The sequence below is a fragment of the Mus pahari genome, chromosome 10 (genome assembly GCF_900095145.1).
Source record: "Mus pahari chromosome 10, PAHARI_EIJ_v1.1, whole genome shotgun sequence".
NCBI lineage: Eukaryota > Metazoa > Chordata > Mammalia > Rodentia > Muridae > Mus > Mus pahari.
Genome location: NC_034599.1, coordinates 61,701,217 through 61,723,336, shown reverse-complemented (window position 1 = coordinate 61,723,336; position 22,120 = coordinate 61,701,217). Strand labels below are relative to the sequence as shown.

Below are 22,120 nucleotides of genomic sequence, written 5' to 3'. Positions count from 1 at the left end.
TTGTTCCACCTACAGGGTTGCAGCCCCCTTCAGTTCCTTGGGTACTTTCTCTAGCTCCTCCATTGGGGGCCCTGTGTTCCATCCAATAGCTGGCTGTGTTGGGGGCTCATATTTCTAATGTCACAAAAGACATGTCTTCCTCAGCAGCCTAGATAGAGGAAAAGCTTCCTCTGAGAAAAGAGAGAAGCCTTATGAGGACCACACCCTGTTCTGGAGGCAATGCAGGGCCAGCCAGGAGCAGCTCGCTACAGACTGCTGTGCACAGAACACATGCCTAGTCCTGATCCCTTCTCTGCTACAGACTTTATGTAAGAAGCCCTTTAAACACATCATACCTCAATAAGAACAGCAAGGACAGCGAGGCCTTCGGACTTGTCACTGGCGGTGCTGAAGTCAGGGTACAGGTCTGAGTTATAATGGACAATGTGCAGCTGCAATAGGAGAGAAGGTACCCAGGAGGGAACAGTCAACTCACAGGAGCCTTTAGTTTCTGCAGAAGACTTGAACCAACCAGAAAGATGGACATCTGTCCCTCCTCTCCCCCAAAAGAGCTGATCCCCTACCTTTACCATCCCTCCCTAGGTTTCTCTCTTCCCCCAGTCTTCTCTACCTGCAAACCAGGGCACAGCCTATCTTATTCACCGGACCCCTCTTGTCTGATAAGGCACCTGGAAAGTAGCAGAGGTACAGTAGGCATGAAGGAGGGGATAGGTGGGTGGGTGGGTGGATGGGTGGATGGATGGATGGATGGATGGATGTTTATATGACTGTGAAAATGCTTGGGTACTTTGGAAGTCTTCTCCCTTCAGTGACTTATTTTTTTTGAGCCTGGGCCAAGTGGTCTCCTATAATTTGGTATCTCTGTAGTTGATCTGGAAGCAGTAGGGGTGGGGAAGAAAACCAGTTGCCAACTACAACTTAATCATAATTGATAATGCACAAAACACTGGTGTTTATCCCTCAGGCAGACAAAAATCATAGCATGGTTTTTACCAGCTTAGGTTTGTTTGTTTGCTTGTTTGCTTGTTTGCTTGCTTGCTTGCTTGCTTGCTTGTTTTTTTGAGACAGTGTTTCCCTGTGTAGCTTTGACTGTCCTGGAACTCACTTTGTAGACCAGGCTAGCCTCCAACTTGAAGAGATCTGCCTGTCTTGGACTCCAGAGTGCTGGGATTAAAGGGGTTCACCACCATTGCCCGGCCTTATCAGCCAGATTTTAAGACTTTTTTTTAAATCTTCTATAAATAAAATTCTAAACATTGATCAGAAACTAATTATTAAGATAAAGACAAGTTTTTGAGAAGTCCTAGATTTAGAAAATCTAAAGCACATATTATGACCATTATTATTATAAATTCTGGTGATGCTTAAATCTGACTTTTAACCCTAAAGATAGTGTCACTTAGCCTTCAGAAGACTTTGTAGTAGATAACTTTAAATACGAACACGTGCATTTTTAACCCATGTCCCTGAAACTATTGCCTATTAAGATTTGATCTGGATTTCTTTTTTTCCTAGTCACTCATCATCTCCCTCTTTAAAGGAAATTCAGCATTAGGTCTATTTTCAATGTCTATTATGTAGCCTTTGCTGTTTTCCATTTCACTTTATTCTTTATGTGTATGGATGTTTTGCCCACACACCTATCTTCCTGCATACCATGTGCATGCCTGGTTCCAGTGGAAGTCAGAAGAGGGCACTGGTTGGAGCTACAGACAGTTGTGAACTGCCAGGTGAGGGCTGGGAATTGAACCAGGGTTGTTTGGAGGGTGGTGGGCAGCATCTTACCATCTAGCTTAAGCCTTGGGTTTGGGTGCTAGGATTACCATGCCTGACTCTCATGTTGTTTCTTCTGAGTGACCTTCTGAGAAGGCTTCCTTAGGGGCTCTGGCTTCACTAGCTTTCCATATAAAGGATGGTCTACCATACAACTCACACCATCTTGGAATGGTTTGAAGAACAGAGTAGATGCCTATTTGTCTAAATTACCCAAGATCCTTATTGCTTGACTTTTGACCCTGTGGTCTGCTTCTGCTTTTAATGTATTCAGACGAAATAAAAAAGAGGTAAAAACTAATCTAGGGCTGTGGGAGGGGCTTCAGAAAGATTCTTCTGTAATCCCCAGCCCTTAAAACCACTACTTCAGAGAGATTCCATACACAGAATCTGCCAGTTAGGAGCACCCTGATGCTTTGTCTTGGGTATTAGAAATCATGACCGTCAGCTTAAGAGCAGAAGAGCAGAGAATGTAACATATATATATATAATTTCAAGACAGGGTTTCTCTGTGTAGCCCTGGCTGTCTAGAACTCACTATGTAGACCAGGCTGGCCTCAAACTCAGAAATCTACCTGCCTCTGCCTCTACCTCCCAAGTGCTGGGATTAAAGGTGTGCACCACCACTGCCCGGCACAATTATTAATACTTTTAAAAGATTTTATTTTTATTTTAGTTAGGCATGGTGGTGCATACATTCAATCCCAGCATTCAAGAGGCAGAAGCAGGAGGATTTCTGTGAGTTCAAGGCCAGCCTGGCCTACATAGTGAGTTCTACATAGTAACATCTAGACCAGTGAGGGCTACATAGTAAGATTATGTCTCAAATTGTGTGTGTGTGTGTGTGTGTGTGTGTGTGTGTGAGAGAGAGAGAGAGAGAGAGAGAGAGAGAGAGAGAGAGGAGAGAGACACACAGAGACACAGAGACAGAGAGAGACACAGAGACAGAAAGAGAGCATGCATGCGGCTGTGGTGTCTGGGGAGGCCAGAAGAAGGCATCAGACCCCTGGAGTTGGAGTTACAGGCAGCTGTGAGCTCCCCACGTGGATTCTGGGAATCAAGCTCAGGTTGTCTGTAAGAGCAGTACACTCTCTTAATTGCTGAGCCATCTCTCCGGCACCCTGGAAATATTTTTAAATGTACAAACTCTCCAAGCCGACATCGTAGCTGCCACTTTGTTCTCCCAGGGGGAAGCAGAAGCCTCAACATTACAATTAACTTGCAAGAAATTGCAGTTCTTGAGCTCCAAGGAAGGAAGAGCCTACTCCAAAATGTGTGCGCCTCCAGTCATACCATTCCACTGGGGCAGAATCACAGCCCCTCCACACTTGTAAGAGACCTATAATTAGCTTGAGACATTAAGCAGTTCAGCAGTTGGGAACGGAGAATTGTTGTATCAGTTGTATCATTACTTACCGCGGGATCTGCCAGCTGAGCAGCAGTGTTTATCTCCTCCTATTCATTTCCCTGTATGTGCTCAGAGCCACATCCCCAACTCACATCTTGGGGTGGAAGAACTCAGGACCCCTCACCATTCCACCCCATCACCTGCCTGTGGTACAGCAAGAACATTTTGCCTCTCTTCTCATTCTCTTTCAGCATTTTAGGTTAGAATCTCAAGGCGGCAGGACACAGTGCTGCGCCCACATCCCAAACCATTTTCAGAGAATCTCTAATCATCACAATGCCCTCCACGTCTTAATGCCAGTCACCCCTGAATCTATGGGAAACTGCAAGAGTGGGTCCGGGTCTGTGTCCTCGTGTTCCCAAGTCCAGTGATGTGATGGGAAAGGCATTTGTAAGCAAGCGTGATGTGTGAAGACTGAGAAGCAAAGAGAAGCAGACACGATTAAGTAATGAGCTGCAGCAGCCAGGCAAGCTGTGAGGTCTTCATCTGCACAAGGGAAGGGGATGTCTAGATGCATCCCACCATGCCATCTGCAAGGCCAGCCTTCTCAACAGCATCATACAGTAAAGAGACAGGCAAACTCAGTGTAGTCCAGCAAAGGAAGGGACAAGGACCTTGATAAGTGCAGGGGAGTGAGACCTTCCTGTTCCGTAGACAGAAGAAGAGCAGAGACAAAGACTATGAAGGCTACTCTATCCCAGTGGCTGTGGAAGGGGGAACCCAGTGCCAGGTCCTCTCTTCTGTACAGGCCATTCACTCACCTCGGCAGCAAAGTGCTTCCCACTCACTGTGTGTTCAGAGCCATGGGGGTCATTGCGGTTCCCCCAGTGCAAGTGCAGCTGCTCCGCTCTGTAGTGGTGAGGCTGGAGGCCCTGGATGTACATGTCTGAGTTCAGGTTCAGTCTCACTGTGAGGAACGGAGAAACAGCCTTCAGGGCCCTGGCCAGATGAACCCTGCTAGAAAGCAGGCTGGCAGGCAGCCACTGCACAGGCACAGGTGGCTGCAGGAACACAGAGAAGACCAGAGCAGTGCTGCCTGCGGGTGTGGCACCTGTCTGCTTTCCCTAGTGTAACTGTAATGGCACCAACACCTTCACGGGTCTACCTGCAGAGAACCAACTCTAAGCCAATGATGGCTGTCTCTTATCAGTGTATGGGGTTCCTGTCTGATGCTAGAACCTTCAGCGAAGAACTTTTCAAATTGGAGAATTACAATGACAATTGCTATTTAAGAAGCACTACTATACAAGAGACTCTGATATACCCAATCTGTAGTATATCAATAGGTCCTTCTTCCAAATGACAACGCAAGGTAGTTAAAATTCTTACCCAGTCTGATGACTCATTAGTATCTATGATGACTAATCTTGATTGTCAACTTAATTACATCTGGAATCAACTAAAATGTAAGGAATTGAGCACTCTTGTGAGGATATTCCTGGTTGGATTGTTAGATTGGAAAGACTTCATCCTAAACCTGGTGTGTGTGTGTGTGTTTAGCCAAGTCATGATTCAAATCCAGTCTGTCTCACTCTCAGCAACTGGATTGCTGGTGCCTTGAATAGTTTGTGATAACCCAGCATTCACCCTGGAAGCTTAGCCAATCTGCTCCCTCTCCCTCCCACAAGAGACATGGTTTTGAGATGTGCTTCCTACAAAGAATCACTGGTGCCAAGGCTCCCAACACGCCCCTACCTCCCCCACCACAGTAGACAGTAGGTCAGGCATGTCTTACAGCTTCTTCCTAGCTCCCTCTCCTGGGTGCTTCAGAGAAGCCCCTCCTGGCCAGATGTCCAGGGAGTCAAAGGAGGCTCAGACCTGCCTCTCCCTTACCTGAATGGCCATCATTGGTCAGGTTCAACAGCTTTTCAACAGACACGTTGTAACCTTGAAACTGGAGGGGTGCGAGGCTAGCATCATATTGAAGGATGTCACTATGTAGGTCTATCGGGGACTGCAGGAGGCCTCCACATGATGGATACTTCTTGGACCAGTTCTTTTCCCCAGCAGGACCTAGGAGAGACTCAAGCTCAAGTTTTCCACAAGGAATTTTCTTTATCTTCTAATCTCTATTTACACAATGGTTTCTTATTCTCTTCTTTATCTTTCCATAGACAACTGTAGTATTCTATAAGAGGCAAGTGTCTGCACTGCCCCCTGGCATCCGTGTGGACCTCATCTAAGAGTGGTGAGAGTCAGAATAAATAACCACTATCTTTGCTCATTATAACTGCCATGAGGAAGAAGGGTCAGTCCTAGTCTTAGAGGTAAACTATTCAAGACCTGGAGATAGCAGCTTACAGAATCAGGCCTAGCAAATGCCTTAATACCACCTGCCATGCGAGTGCTGTAGAGGATAGAGACTAAAGTAAGTCAGCACAGAAGCTAGAGCCCCCACCCAACCTCCACTTTATTCCCATGTTGACACAGTGCATATCCTCCCTACATGAAAACTAGTGGCGCACGCCTTTAATCCCAGCACTCGGGAGGCAGAGGCAGGCGGATTTCTGAGTTCGAGGCCAGCCTGGTCTACAAAGTGAGTTCCAGGACAGCCAGAGCTATAGATAGAAACCCTGCCTCGAAAAAAATCAAAAAAAAAAAAAAAAGAGAAAACTAGTGACATCTAGCAATACACCATCTGATTGTTGAACACCTATTATGATCCAGGAATTACTCTAAGTCTTGAGGCCCCCAGGTTGAACACTAAGGGGATGTTACCCTAGTGGGGAAAATTTGATGAATCTTCTGAACTGTGCCAGGTTGGTGAAATTGGTATCTGACTGACCATAGCTCAAGTAGGTCTTTGAGGCTAATCGATTCACAGTGTGAGGTTCCCGATAGGGAACCCTGGATACAGACTCCTGATATCTACATCTAGAGTGCAGGATGCAATCCCAAAGGGATGATTGAAAAACATTGAGTAATTGTAGGCCTAGGACCACAGAGCCAAACCCGGCAGGGTTTTAACTGGAGGGAAGCCTGGTAATACAATTGAATTATTGTAATAAAAATGACAAGTCCTCAGTGAGGAGAAACAGGCTTAAAATAAAAAGCATCAAGGCTCATGCTCCTTGCTAAATGTGGGCTAGCAGTTGCTCCTCTGTGAATGGAAACAAATATTCCATGGTCAGATAAAGCAGTGGTTCTCAACCTATGGGATGAGGCACCTTTAGGGTCACTTAAGACCATCAGAAAACATAGATTTTTACATAACCATTCATAACAGTACTAAAGGGTCTCAGTACTAGGAAGGTTGAGAACCACTGAAAACTGTGTGACTCCCACAGGGAAAAATCCTGAAATAATGCAAATCTGTGTTTAAAAGATTATCTCCCACGGAAATTCAATGGATTTTCAGGCTACCAGCAAACATTTCCTTAAAAGAACTGAGATCCTGGGAGGCTATAGGAGGAAATTGTCTAAACTGTGTCCCCTGTAGACTCTATTAGGAGTTAAAGCCACCTTCGGTATGATCAAGAAAAATAAGTATATCAAAGAGAGCAGAGTCGGTGTGGGCAAAGCGTTCAGGAGAGACAGAAGTGCGAACACTGGACTGGGAGTGCGCAGAGAGCAGGATTGTCTCACTGCCTTGGTGAGTGGCCCCAGCCAGGTCATGTTCCCTGCTGGAGCTGTCATTAACCTAAGTAGAAATGGCAGTGTTGGATACTGTGTTCTGGAAGGTCCTTTCTGGCTCCTGAGATCCAAGATAGAAGAACCTTCCCGCTCCGCACCAGGCAAGTTGGAACGGCCCCCTGAGGCTTGTTCATGTCCAAGCAGCTCCAATGCATCTGCTGAGATGCCCAGTGAAGAAGTGAAGGCACACGATGCTGGTGTCCCCTGGCAGGCTGGGGTGTAGACACCACCTGCCCCAGTCCTGGCCTCTGTGCTTGGCACCAGTTACGGGTCTGCATGGCAGCAGGGTCTAAAAGAACCCTTTCCATCCCTCCCCCTTCTTCCACCATCAGCAGCATGGTTTGCTTCTCTTAGCAGTTTTGATCCTTTGAAAAATCTATAACACTGACACAGCCAAGGGGAGAAGATGAAAGTATCTTGTTACTGAGATGAATGAAGTGCCCCAAGGTAGACTAAGGCTTAATATCAGTCACGTGGCGTGGATCACGAGGCTTTGGTGCCTTCTCTCTGGGTGTTTCTCTAGATTTTGTGCATCTCTTTCCTCCCTCTCTCCCCACATTCTCCCTCAAGGCAAGGAGTGCCTTGCTCATCCCCGCATTTCCTACAGTGCCTGGCACATGGCAGGTCCTCGCATGTTCACTAATTCTCCCACCTGTTTCCGGCTTATTTTTCTCTAAGGGTACTTGATTACCCGTTTGAAGTTCCCACATGTTGTTTATCCCTTCAGAGAAGAATTAGAGCCAGTTATGCTGGGACATATCCAGAATCTTAGTACTGCTTCATTTTTCCTCCCCTGCTGTGTGCACGTGCACGTGTGTGTGTGTGTGTGTGTGTGTGTGTGTGTGTGTGTACATGGTTGTCTGGTCTGTGAGCTTCTGGGGCATCTCCTTCCTCTGCCTTCCATCTCAGGATAGGAGTGCTGGGATTACAGATGTGTGCCACCATATCATGCTTTCTACATGGGTCCCAGGATATGAACTTGGGTCCTCAGGCTTTCACAGTTAACACATTTACCCACTGAGCCATCTTGCTGGTCCTCTGCAATCTTAGTACTTGTGAGGTGGATGCAAGAGGATCAAGAACCCAAAGCCATTCCTGGCTACATAGTGAGTTTGGGACTAGCTTGGCTAAATGAGACCCTACCTTTAAAAAGAAAAAAAAAAAAGACTATTTGAAAATGAACTCACTTGTTCAGGTTCAGACTCTCTCTTCTTAGCTTTCGAGTTCATCTGTGTGATGGCTGGGCCTACTTGCTATAAAAGAAACCTGCTACCCATCCTACACTGTGGGAGGTGGCCTGGTGACTGGGACTTCATAGGGTTTGCAGACACCACCACCATCACAGTATGGCTCTTGCACAGCTGGGGACACTATCATACAGCCTCATACTTCCTGGTTTGAGAGAGAGAGATACATGGCTAGGTATCTACCCAACCAATATCAAATATAACAGTAGAGACTCTTTGCCATTGTCCTTCAGTTTCTGTCCAGCCTATGACTTTGTGACTTGCAGCCACAGTAATCCTGGGAGGGTTACTGAAGGCTATAATTTCTCAATGGAGTCTCAGCTTTCACAATCTTTTTTTTTTTAAACCTGAGACAATGTCTCATGTGTCTCAGACTGACCTTGTACCTCTGGTCCTCTGCCCCTATCTCGCCAGTGCTGGGATTACAGGCATGCAGCATCACGCCCGGTTTATGTGGTACTATGTATGGATCAACCATTCTACCAACTGAACTGCACACCCAGCACTAGCTTTCAGACTCTTACCAAGTGCTCTTTGCCAGAGAGCCTGTCTTACAAAGCAGCTCCTCTGAACACTTGCCTTTAGGTTTCCATGGTACCTCATCCATTGGTGGGCTCCCATCCCCATCCTCCACCCCATGATCAAGAAAGAGACCATGTGCATCCCAAAGTTTGTTTTCCCAAGTAAAAGCAAGGCATTGTTTCTTTCCAGTTCATGAATTTCCCTACTGGTGGCAAAAGAGTGGACAGATCTTTGTTTTGAAATATAACACTGCACTGCTCAAAGTGTGTCTTATGACTTCTTGACTGGGAAATGTGAGGCCCAGGGTGCAGGACCCACATTATCTGAGAGTGTAGGGAAATTTTCAAATATATCCAACAGGAAATAGAGATAAGCAAGGTGAACTCCACATCACCCAGCTGTGAAGCTGTGACAGTTTATGAGTTACAGCCAGTCCTGTTTCATCTTCACTGTCTGCCTGGATAACTCTGAAACAAACCAGGTTAATCTCATCTGCACGTGTCTAAGCTTTTCTAAACCACAAGATCTCAAAGCAAAAGCTCAATACCATTGTTGCCCCTGCAGAGTTAGAATTTAATATTACCAAAGCCAATCAGCATTCAGTTTTACAATCAGATCATTTTTTTCCCAAGGAAGCCAAGTTGGGGCTTATGAGGAAATGGCGCTAACCGATTTATGTGTGGGTGTAAGGGGATAGCGAAGGGCACTCGGGGAAAGGGCGAATTGGATATAGGTGTACACTTCCAGAGCAACATGTATTTAAGTGTCTTAACATCAGCCCCAGATACAACATTGGTGGCTTCTGAAGTGACATTCATTGTTTAAAGGATTTCTAGGAGATTTTCTATCTTCTTTTAGTGAATGTGATCCCTGGGTGAGTTCTAAAAGTACTGGGTATTGTAAGCTGATAGGATGAAACACAGAGGTCATAAGGGACTATGCAGTCTGTCCTAGATCTAAATTACAAAGAAGTTTTCACTATAAGCAGGGTTCATACTCGTGCTTATAAGATTCTTGTAAGAAAGCTTATGAGAGTTCCAGCTGGGAAGGGGTTAGGTTAAAGCCAAAGTCCATGAGCCAGTGAGATGGCTCTGTGGGGAAAGAGCTTGATACACAAGGCTAATGACCTGAGTTTGATTCCTGGAACCCACGTAAAGATGGAAGCAGAACTGACTACAGTTTCCTGTGTGCCCACAGGAACACACATCATATACCACATGGTAATTTTTTAAATCCAAAGGTCATATATGCTTAGGCTTTGAGGGTAACTTATTGCTTTTTAAGTTTTATATATCGTGTATGTATGCACACCTGCCCATGCCTGTGAGCATGAACATGTGCCTGCCACTGAGCACACGTGCAGTCAGTCCTCTCCTTCCACATGGGGTCCCAGGTACTGCACTCAGGTCAGCAGGCTTGTCAGCAAGTGCCATTACCCACCGAGCCATTTCACAAGTTCCTCATTGCTTTTTACTGTCCTCTTAGATTATTGTTGTTATTGTCATCATTATTATGATTATCATTATTATTCGCAGCACAGGTGATTAAACCGATGGCCACATGCATGCAAATCAAGTTCACGTATGACAGAGCTACAACCCTTAGCCTCTGCTATTTTAACATTTTTATTTGCAGTATCTATAGAAAAGAGAATATGTCTCTACATCTGCATTTATAACTAGTGAATTCTAGTTATGCCAAAATTCTTGGCTCTTAGCTGAATAAAGCTTCAACCAGTCTACAGAGTGAGGGGATTTTCCCCCATTCTTATGACCTCTCAATTTCCCCATCTTTCTATCCAGTCTCAATTTCCCCCACTTGAGATTTGGCCCCTTATTTTTATGGCTTGAGGATGATATAAGAGTTTTGAAACTTGTTCACTATTAAACAGGAATGCATCCTGCTAGACCCTGCCTATCCAGGATTAAAGTCTAGACTTGCCTTCCCTGAGGGAGAGGACATGCGAGGGTTTCAGCCTGGAGGATCTTCATTCTATGAAGGAACTCAGTAATGCTTCAGTGTCAACTCAGGTGGGCCCCTACCAGAGATGGCAGTGGGAGACAGAGCACCTTCTGCATCCAGTAGGAGCCTAAGGTTTTTAAAGACATCTACTCCGGCGAAACTAGGGTTTTTGACTGTACAGATTATAAAGTAATTTCAGCCTGAGTCAGGATGAAGCGAAGTTGGAGTTGATAATGGAAGAGATTTAACAGATAATCAAAGCACGGATATCAGGAGGAGGAGGAAGCACGGATGTTAAAGAGAGGACGCACATATCCTAGACGTGGGTGCAGACTTCTTGGTAGAGTTACAAGTTTATAAGATTTCGTTCGTATGTTTGTAACTTTTAGTATTCAATAAGGTCCGCAGATTGCAGCCATCATGTTGGGCCCAGATCACAGTCTGATCGTTTAACGTCTTGTCAGAGAACGCCTGGGCCCCACTCCTCCAACACTCAAAACCTCAGCCGAGTGAACTCTCCATTCCCTGCCCTTAGCCAAGTGTGCCCTGTGTCCTCTGCTCTCAGTTGAGTCACAACTTTCCATGGCCACCTCCTCCATCTCAGGCTAGACCCTCACCATGTCATCCTGCAAGGGCCCTCCACAGGCTGCCCAGTCTCCACCTTCGTGTCATGATGCCAGGTTCCCTCACTTGCTTTAATCGGACGAATCCTGTTCTCCCACTGTAAACCAGACTGAGCTAGTGGTACCTTGCTTCTGTGGCCTGGCCCTTGCAAATACTCTCTGATCCCCAGTACGCCCTCCCTATTCCCCACTAAGACAAAGCAGAAACTAAGCTGTTTTTCACAGTTTTAAAATGCCCTGTCCTGTCCAGGTTTTCAAAGCCGTTGCCTTTTCCAGGAACAAATTTCTTTCTCCCGTATGCAACCTTCCTTCCCTAGTCTCTTTTGCCATCTGCATGAAAGTATATCCGAGTCTCCCCATTAAGGAACCAAACACCTTCTTTTCTCATCCTTTGTGATCTGAATTTCTAAAATGAGCCTAAGAGATGGTTTACTATGTCTATGATTTGTAACTACCATTACGTGTCCATAGGGAATGGCCTTCAAAGGTCTGAGACTGTGGAGAGAGCTGTAGTCTGGAGATAGCCTCAGGCTACTCATGTGCAGGAAGGGTTGAGTCACTGCCCTTGTGGGAACCTCTAAGCTGGCTAAGTTCAGCCCTAGAAAAGCAGACACTGGCTTTGGCAAAATTTGAACTGGGCTTTGAAACACCAATGAGTTTTGAAAAGGTGCAGATTTTCACTACAAGACATTTGTGAGGTTTGTGGGTACAGCATTTTCAGAAGCTGGAAAAGGAGGCCTGACCAGGAGTCAGAGAGTAAGAGTTCCAGTCTGTCAGATCAGAATTCATCCGGGGCCGAGGAAGGCACCCGGCGAGGGACTGCTGTGTGCTCCAAACCAGAATACAGCAGCCTGTCTGAGAAGCGGTACCCAGATAATGAAAAGCCCAACCAGATAGTCTGAGATCCTGTAGGCTACAAAGGTGATGGGAGAGGAGGATCCGCTGTGGGAAACAGTAGTCTGAATGTCTGGCGCTCTGAGATGGACCCAGCCGACCATCCTAAAAACAAAGATGTGATTTCTAACCCTGTACTCAACTCAGCCCTACCTATTCATTCATATATATATATATATATATATATATATATATATATATATAATATAATATATATATTATTTGTATCTTTGCTTTCTTTTCCTGTGTTTAGATTTGCTTGTTTTATTTGGGACAGGGTCTCACTAACCTTGGCTGGCCTAGAACTCAAAATTTACTCCAGGCTGGTCTCAAACTTGGGCCAGGCCTCCAGTGTCTGTCTCCAGTGCTGGGTTCACAGGTCATGCATAACTACATTCAACTCGTGTGTCTTAATTTGAATTTTGATTACAGAAAAATTTAAGCATTAACAAAACTAAAAATACATAGTATGGGCTGGAGATGAAGCAAGATGGGAGATGGTTTGCCTCAATTCTCAGCACTGCATAAATATAGGTATGATTACATGCCAGTAATATTAGGACTCAGGGGGTAAAACAAGAGTTCAAGGCCAGCCTAGGCTATCTGCGGCCGTGTGTGTGTGTGTGTGTGTGTGTGTGTGTGTGTGTGTGTGTATGCGTGCGTGAGAGAGAGAGAGAGAGAGAGAGAGAGAGAGAGAGAGAGAGAGAGAGAGAAGTATATCGTGTAAAGTGTAAAGACCATGTACTATCTTTTCATGACTTCAATAGTTGATCTGTACCCCAACTTCTTCCATTCCCTCACCTAATTAGAGAAGAAAATCTATGAATATTGGCTACTTTTGTGTCAGCTTGACACAAGCTATAGTCAATTGGGAAGAGGGAACTTCAAGAGATCAAATGCTCTCACCAGATTGGCCTGTAGGGCATTTTCTTGGTTATTGACTGCTATGGGAGGGCCTGGCACTGTGTGGTGCCCCCATGGTTAATGGTGGTCCTAATTTGCATAAGAGGTCAGGCTGGACAAGCCAAGGGTAACAAGCCAGCAAGTGGAGTCCCATGGCTCCTCAGTTCCCGCCAACGGCTCCTGTCTTGAGTTCTGGCCCTGATTCCTGCAGTGATGGAGTGTAACCTGTAAGCTTGAAACAAACCCTTTCCTCCCCAAGTGCTTTTTTTAGTATTTTATCACAGTCATAGAAAATTTGACTAAAACATGTCTGATATTTATGTATCATTAAAGATAAGGATTCTTTAAACCATAAGCTCATTTCCCATGTAAAACCTGTTTATAGTTCATTAGTGTAACTAAATACCCAGCAAGTTTTCAGCTTTCCTTGTTCATCTCAGAGCGGTTTTAAGAGCTTGTTTGTATCCTCAGCACATCTAGGCACACAGTGTGTAGAAACACCGTTGCTCTGAGCAAATAATTCTTGCAAGGGATTGAAGGATAATTTTATAACCTGTTTGCAGACATGATGTCTGGGTAAAAAAATGTCTGGGCTAAGTAATTTCTTGTATTTATATACCTGATACATCCACGTTATAGCATATATCATAATAATAATAAAGTATGAACCATGTAATTATCCACAAGGCTTGTTTATGGTTTCTCGTTGGCTGTCCTATGTTCTCAAGATTAATAACAATTTTTTATGATTTTTAATTATGTGTATATGTGTGGGGGTGTGGGGGTGTGCATGTAAGTTGTGTGGGGGTGTGGGGGTGTGCATGTAAGTTCAGTGCCCACAGAGGCCAGAGGAAGAAGCTGAAGCTGGATCCCTTGAAACGAGTTAAAGGCTGTTAGAGCTACGTGTCCCAATGGTCGTTGGGAATCAAACTCGAGTCCCCTGTAAGGACCTTTAACCACTGATCCAATTCCCCAGCCTCACAGTTTTAAAGAAATTATATTTTGTTTGTGACTTACAGGACCTTATGGAGTTTGGATTGACAGCAATAATAAAAATAAAAGGTATATTCATTGTCTCTGGTTTTGAGATTGGTCTTTGGGGTCTTTTTTTTTTTTTAAATGATTTTTTTTTTCAGTTTTGCCTTTTGTCCCCGACTTTTGGTCACACTATCTGAGGTCAATGCCAGTGTGAATGCTTAAGGCGGGCAGCTGCCTGGCAGCTGGCTCCCAGCCATGTCTCTTCGGACTGGCTACAAAAACAGATCAGAACTTGCCTATGTGGCAAGGTTGACATTCTAGATGTTGGTGACTTTTTGCCAACCGACGGTCATATTTTCCACACAGTGAAAATGTGTAGGTTTTGGTTAGTCCCTCAAGGCCGCGGCTAGGTTGTTATATTCAGAGATATGTCCTAGTCCTAGTACACAAATGTGCACACAAATGATTGGTGACTGTGGACCAACCACAAATGCATGCTAAACAAGACAGATTGTAGTGACAATAACAACAGAGGGTTCAAAGGCTGGGGTGGAAGCTCATCTGGAAAAGTACTTGTCCTGCAAGCATGAGGACATGAGTGTCATCCTCAGCACCCACATAAGCCGCTGGGTTATGTGCCGGAGAGGCTGAGACAGGAGGATCTCCAGGGCACATTAGCTGACTGACTGGCTTTGCCTAAAACTGGCAAGCCCTGGGTCCTTTGATAGACAGTGAAAAACTATCTTATTAAAAATAAGAGAGACAGCTCTTGAGGAACAGCACTCAGGGTCAATCTCTGGCCTACACACACACACACACACACACACACACACACACACACACACACGTGCACACACCTGAGTAACCATAGTCAATGAAGGAGAAAAATCTCCAATTAATATCCTTTGAACTGCTATTTAATTTTGAAGTGAATTTATTCATTTCTTTACAAAGGTGGCTTCTGTGTGCCAGGCACTAAACCCAGTGTTGATATGAAAGCAGGTTTACTTCCCGTCCTTGTAGAGTTACATTCCAGGGATCAAGACCAATAATGAGTCACAAATAAGCAACCTCTACACAGGTCAAATCATCACAGTCTACCATTGGCGCTATGAAGGAACTGGGCAAGGGCTGTGACGGAGGAAACGGAGAGACCTCACCCCATCTCTGGTACAGGCATCCTTCCTGAAGGAGATGCCATCCAAGTTGGGACTTAAAAGATGAGATGAAATGACCCATGAACAAAGATGGAGGAACAGCCTTCCAGATGGAGAGCCAGAGGAGCCTACAGGCCTGCTAAAGCTGATGGGTGGTATATGTCAGATGTACAGGAGACCTTTACTCAGAGAGAACCTGGGGTTTCTTGCCAAGGAAGAAGCTGTTCTGTGGGGAGGCTGAGCAGGAGTTATTTGATGCCAACTAGTATATGGTCCTTGACAGGCTGAAGAAGTCTTCCCCCTCAGGCGGCTGGTACCCACTTCTACATGCAGAGGCTATCCATTTCTCCTGAGTCTGTGGCTGGAACCACAGAAAATGCAGCTAAGCCCCCAGAACCCCATCCAGAAGGGAAGGGTCCCTCTGTTCCCTCAAAAAAACCAACTCAGATGCACCTATCTCCAGGATGTAGTTTGGAGATAGAAGCACACTTTAAAAATATATCTAAAGTACATTTAAGTTGCTGGAGTTCGCTCCAGAAGTTATTAAGAAAATATGGCTTCTCACAACAAATCTAGGAATACCTTGGCTGGACGTGGCCTGCTCCCCTGCCTACCAAGTGGTCAGCCACAAGCATGAGGCAAGATCCAGCCAGAGGGAAGGAGGCTGCCAGGACCACAGGTTAATAATTGATGGCCGGGGCCTTCTGGTTGTGTAACTTACTAACAGAGGTCAAGGAATCACACTGGCATGGAGACTTTCCCTTGGTTAATGCTAGAGATGAATCAGGCCTTGGCTGGGACAGAGAGCAAAGGCTACCAGGCCAGGGTGACTCCTTACTTATAAATGTTGAAGGGGGCTGCCCCAGCAGGTCACTCTTTCCCTTGGATTTTACATTAGAGACCAATTAAAATAGACAGAATTTTCTAAAGATGCCTAAGTCATCCTTTGTATCGATTTTTATCTTCATTGTGTCGGTTTTAATTTGTGTCGACTTAAGAGGCAGAATCAGCTTTGGCCTTGTAAAGTGCACCCCAGGCCTTTCTGCCACCATTTCTGTTCCTACCATGGTGGGAGGGGCTGGTGGTACAGGTTGGGAGGGTGAGGCTGGGATTGTCAATCATTCTTCTAGCCACTGCAAGCGCCTTCCTCCTGCTCTTCCACACATCCTCCCACCCGCCTATAAGCCTCTCCAATATTCCTTTCCAGCATTGCTGGGGTAAGGGACAAAGGGCTCCATATTCACACTCTGGTCTCAAGGTTTTTGTCAGGATCTTTCTGAAGCTCTTTATAGTGAGGAGGGTGGGGTTTCCAAGATGCCAAAGGTAAATTACCTATTTGCTTTTGCTTCTGTGTCTTAGCCACCTCTTGGCAGGCCCTCAGGAGCTGCTGTCTTAGAGCCTTTTGATCACAGAGAAGCCACAGCAACTCCCTGCTCTCACCTTTCCTTTTTATTCCAGCGGGCTAAACTTCTTGCAGCTCCCCAGAATATCTACCTGCTCACACTCTAAGGCAGATCTAAGTACTTGCCCTCCTCTGTGCTGTGCAGGGCCCTCTGCACTCCTTCAGCAACTACACTTAGCAAAAGAATGCTGGTCCTTCTACCCCAATAATCAAGAGGTACTTAAACTACTCCTCAGAGGAACATTATCTTCATTATCAACATCATTGTCATCATCATCATCATCATCATCATTATCATCATCTCCCTAGAGCTCCTTCGAAATGTATATTCTAACTGGGGATGAAGCTCAGTGGGCAGAGCAGTTGCCTAGCAAGCGAGATGCCCCAGATTCCATTCTCAGCACCAAATAAAGTATAGTGGAACATATTAGTAATTCCAGCTCTCAGGAGGTAGAGCCAAGAGGATCTAAAGTTCAAGGTCACCTTGAGCTAAAAGGCAAGAAAAGCCAGAAAACAATGCAGGCTCTCAGGCCCCATCCTAGACCTACTGAACCAGGCTCTGGAGGTGGGCTTAGGGCCTGTTACTGAATATCACCTCCCCAAATGATCCTGGCACTTGCCAAGGACTAAGACAAGCTTCATTAGGTGGCAGCTAGTTTTATATGTGTATGTGTGATTCCTGAAAAAGAGCCTGGACATTCTGAAATACTCAAACAGATCTTGAATATAGAAACTATAATAACTACAAACTAGTGCAAACTGCTAGCATGGTGTTAGCCTACCCTGATAATGAGAACAAGCGGCTGCCTGTGCAGGCCCAATGCACGATGTCCTAGCTGGTTTTCTTTGACTCATTGACTGTGTGGGAAACTGCTGAATCCACAGCTCACCGTGGCCACCAGCCTGGCCAGACAACAATATTATTCATAAAACCAAATGGTGCAAATAACCCATATCTATCAACAGAGAAATGAATAAGCAAAACTGTGGCATAGACATACAATGGAATATTACCCAGCCATAAAGGACCCATCTTATTCCAAGAACCTAACCCACAGGATGCCTGAGGGCTTGGGTATGCCTCTGTATTTTCACAACAGCCATCACAGAGCCAAACACACAACAGAGGCTTCTAGACTTTTACTCAAAGATTGGCTCACATGGTCTAAACTCAGAAGAGTGGTCACCATGCCTAAATGGGAGCTTCTTACAACGCAGCATTTTTGATACTGTAGTTTGGAGATGAACCTTGAACTCTGTATGTCCAACTCTCCCCCCCCCCACACACACACACCCAAAGTGCTGATGTGGCTGGGCTGGGTCCCACATTTGCCAACCACTGGGCTAAAGCAGTATTTCTCAACCTTTGCCACACAGAGGAATCTCTGTGAGCTTCCAATCCTGCCTGGCCCTGCCTATGAGGTTTTCCTTAACTGGTCTTGAGCTGCCCCAGAGATCCTAATATTTAGCTGAAGTTGAGAAGAGCTGGTGGAGGCCCTCATCTGATCAAAGGCCCTTGTCTGATTGGAGCCAGGACAGTGTTTTTCTCTTGGGTCAAGGCAAGGTGGTTGTTTTGTTTTATAGCAACAACCAAAAAGAAATTTTGAGACAAGGTCTCATATAACCCAGGCTAGCCTCAAACTCCCATGTAGTTTAAGAATGACCTCGAGGGCCGGAGAGATAGCCCAGCCATTGACAGCACTGGTTGCTCCTCCAGAGGACTCAGGTTCAATTCCCAGCACCCACATGGCAGCTCACTGCTGTCTGTAATTCCAACTCTAGAGAACCCAACACCCCCATGCAGGCAAAACACCAACGCACTAAAAATAAGTAAAGTTTAAACAATGACCTTGAGTTTCTGGATTCAGAGTCCATGGTGCTCAAAGTCACATAGAACCCACTGATTTTGAACTTCTGATGATCCTGCTTTTGCCTCCAGAGTACTGGATTATGGACATGTAAAACTACATTAGGAGCTGGGCATGGTGGCGCACGCCTTTAATCCCAGCACTCGGAGGCAGAGGCAGAGGCAGGCGAATTTTTGAGTTCGAGGCTAGCCTGGTCTACAAAGTAAGTTCCAGGACAGCCAGGGCTACACAGAGAAACCCTGTCTCAAAAAAAAACAAAACACAAACAAACAAAAACTACATTAGGTTTTATGTGGTGCTGGGGATTGAACCCAGGACTTCATGCATGCCAGGCAAGCACTCCCCAAACAGTTAATAGTTTCTACCCATTCTCCCTCCTTCCAGCCCCTGGTGACCATGAATCCACTTTCTCTCTATATGGAGTTGCCTAGTCTGTATTTAATGTAAAGGCAGTCACATGGTGTACAGTCCCGGGGTGGCTTCATTTAGCATTGTGTTTCCAAGGCTTGTCCCTCGAGCATGCGTTCAGCCCATTCCTTTTCACAGCCGAGAACCATGTCGCTTTGTTTCCATGCTACAATTTGCTTATCCACTCATAAGGTTGATCTTGTTATAATTTAAGTATTTGACTCTAGTTAAGTTGCTTTTGTCCTTTCATGTGAAGTAGTTGCTGGCTGAAGGAAAACCTCGGTGGTTTCTCCCTCTTGCGTTTCAGGAGACAAGCTGTGACTGGATCCGGGAAACAGTTGGTAGGAAAAGGCTGGAGCTCAAGAATGCTATCATTCATAGCAAGCTCCCGGGTAGAAAGAGAAAACCTGAAATATCAGGAGCTACAAAGGGATAGAACAGAGCTCCTGGCACGGAAAGGAGACCCGTGGGAGAGCAAACACTCTGGGCGGAGGCAGCCTCCCTGGCCAGGCTGCTTCCCCAGGCAGAGACACTTGTAAATGTCACAGGTGCTTCTCCTCAGGGGTGCAGCTGCCTGCCTGCTGACAGAAGCGCTCGCTCTGCCTCTCCTTCTTCCTCCCCCTTCTCAGGGGCTCATCTGTTATATACCAGAGGCTGGGATGGGGCCATAGCTTGGCTGGCATTTTAGTAGGAGTTCAAGGAAAATCCGACTATCTAAATTGAATGTCGCTCTGGACTGGTGACTAGTTGTGGACTTTCCATGACTGTGTGCTGGGTGAGAACTTTCCCTTTGCTCTGCTCTGGCTTCGCTCTGCTCTGAAGGCAACAAGAACCATCTGCTGACTCCCTTCTGCATCGTCCCCTGCCTGTCAGACCTTGGCTGCTCACAGACCTGCCCACAGACCACGGAACCCAAATGCTCTTTCTTCTGCCGTCATTTTCCTCACAGGCTTCGCCCTTGCCATGTTCTGTCTTGTAGCCCCTGCTCCTTTCCTGTCTCTTCCTGTTTTATGTCATAAGACCAGATGTCACGGTGTGGCCCAGCTTGGCCCCAAACTCTTCATCCTCCTGCCTCTGCCTCCCAAGTGCCGAGATCACAGGCATGCGTCATCCTTAGCAGCCCCACAGCTCCAGCTGTTTCTAACTTCTCACTGTTTTCAGGACATGGCTTTGTCTGAGTTGTCACCTCAGATCTCCAATTCCTCTGAATCTCTGTGAGGTGGCCTATCTCTTGAAATTTTGGTTGTGAACCTAGCCTTTAATGGCTGAGCCATCTCTTCAGCCCCAGGCTACCTGTCTCTTAAGGTGAGCTCTTTGGTGGCTTTTTCCTTGGCTTTTCTTCTTATGCTCACCTCTGGGTTGATCTAGACCCTTCTTATACCATGTTACTCCCAGGGATCAAATTCAGTCTGAGCCATCTTGCTGCAATATCTGTGTTCAGGTCTATTTCTCCTTAACTATCAATCCACTTTGGGCAAGACTTTGGCTCTGCCCTCCTATATGCCACCAAATGGTCAGCCCACCCCCTGTCCTCTCCCTTGAGTAAATTGGTATTGATTAGGGGGGGGAGGATAAATGAGTCAGTGAACATGCAAGTATCCAAATACTCCCTCTGAAGTACAGTTGGATACGAAAATAAAGAAGCTAACAAGCTGGCACGGGCTGTTGGATTCATAAGCATGTTCATATACTAGGGCGGCCTTCCTGGTATTATGGGAGGGGACCTTTTGAAAACGCTTCTGGGCTAGGGAGTTGGCTCAGTCAGTATCACGCTTGCCATTCGATCATGAGGACCCGAGTTCAGATCCCTACGGTCAACATAAATGTCAGGCTCACTGATGCCCCAGTCCTGAGTTGGGGCTGACGCGCAGCTCCCTGGAATTTCTTGGCCAGTCAGGCTAGCTGAATCTGTAAGCTCCAAGTTTAGTAAGAGACTCTGTCTCAGATAGATAGATAGGTATGTAGATAGATAGATAACATAGATGGATGAATGGACACATTCATACATACATACATATATACATACATATATACATAGAAAGTGATGGAGGAAAACACCCAGTGTTAACCTCTGACTTACGCACACACATACATGTAGGTCAGCACACACACACACACACACACACACACATACACATACATGTAGGTCAGCACACACACACACACACACACGCACACGCACACGCACACGCACACACCTCTTCTCTTAGCTGAAGCTGTATCTCATGAAAAAGTACTCGTATAGGATATACAAGGCATTGAGGCCAATCCCTTGCCTAAGAGAAGAGAAGGAAGGGAAGGAAGGGAAGGAAGGCGGGAAGAGCATCTTAGTAACACAAGGGCAGAAGCTATCCAGGGTCTACGTCAGCCGTAGAGTCCAGCAGAGCCCCAGTATGCTACTGAATGAAGCAACGGGACCCATGAGACACATGCACAGTGTCTACATGCCCTTGCATAGAACCCTGCTTTCCTAAGCATGGACTTAATCTGCTCTGGACCCAGTTTTGTTGCCTCACCTGTGGAGTTATTTTAGACTAAGCCAGGTGATTTTCAGTCGGAGCAATTTGCCCCTCGGGGAACATTTGGCAATGTGTAGAGATATTGTTGGCTATCACAAGTAGGGGCATGCTGTCAGCATCTGCTGGACAGAAGCCAGGCATGCCGAGAAACATCCTGCAGGGCATAGGGCCACTCTGTGACAAAAATCCCACCGCAAAGCTCAGTCATGCAGAATCTCAGAAGCCCTGGACTAGAGGATTATTCTTGTCCCAATCGGGGGGTGGGGTGGGGGGGACAGGGAAGAAGCGACCAAATAGCACTCACAGATAACATTTTCTTGAAGGGAGTGGTTGCTCTCACTGTCAGTCATCATGGGCAGAAACATGGAGTAGGGGCCTGGCTTTAGGGATGAGAAGACACAGGTACAGGGACTGCAGCCTACAAAGGCAAGGCTGATACCTATGAGGCTGACACTGTCCCTGCCATCTGAAAAGACAGAGGTCATCCTCAGGGAACACTGACAACCTGTGTTTATTCTAGATTCCCCTCCACACCTTTTCTTTTCTTTTGAAAGATAGGGAGGGGTAGATAGGGGCAGAGGGACAAGGAGAGGGGGAGGGAGAGGGAGAGATCACGTGATGCACATCACGGTTTGAGTAGGGATATCAGAAGACAATTTGCAGGAGTTAGTTTTCTATTTAAATTTTCTTAAACTCCAAGACCTACTGGGTTTAGAGTTCCTTCAACAAAGTCATGATTCACTGAGTACTGAATATGCCCCAGGCAACCCTTTGATAAGGCATTGACTAAGTTTTTCTACAGAAAAGCCAGATCAGAGGGATT

The 22,120-nt window shown here is 46.0% G+C and overlaps 1 protein-coding gene across 2 annotated transcripts in view; it reads right to left on the bottom strand.

Moving 5' to 3' along the window:
• Nucleotides 1–22,120, bottom strand: part of Ca12 (carbonic anhydrase 12) — a 55,021-nt gene that overhangs the window by 16,050 nt on the left and 16,851 nt on the right. For both annotated transcript variants that reach the window (XM_021207466.2, XM_029543061.1), the window contains exons 3-5: nt 5,015–5,194; nt 3,943–4,088; nt 336–431 (exon numbers count right to left, since the gene is read on the bottom strand). In XM_021207466.2, coding sequence (XP_021063125.1) covers nt 336–431; nt 3,943–4,088; nt 5,015–5,194 — 422 coding nt within the window. The remainder of the gene's footprint in view (nt 1–335; nt 432–3,942; nt 4,089–5,014; nt 5,195–22,120) is intronic.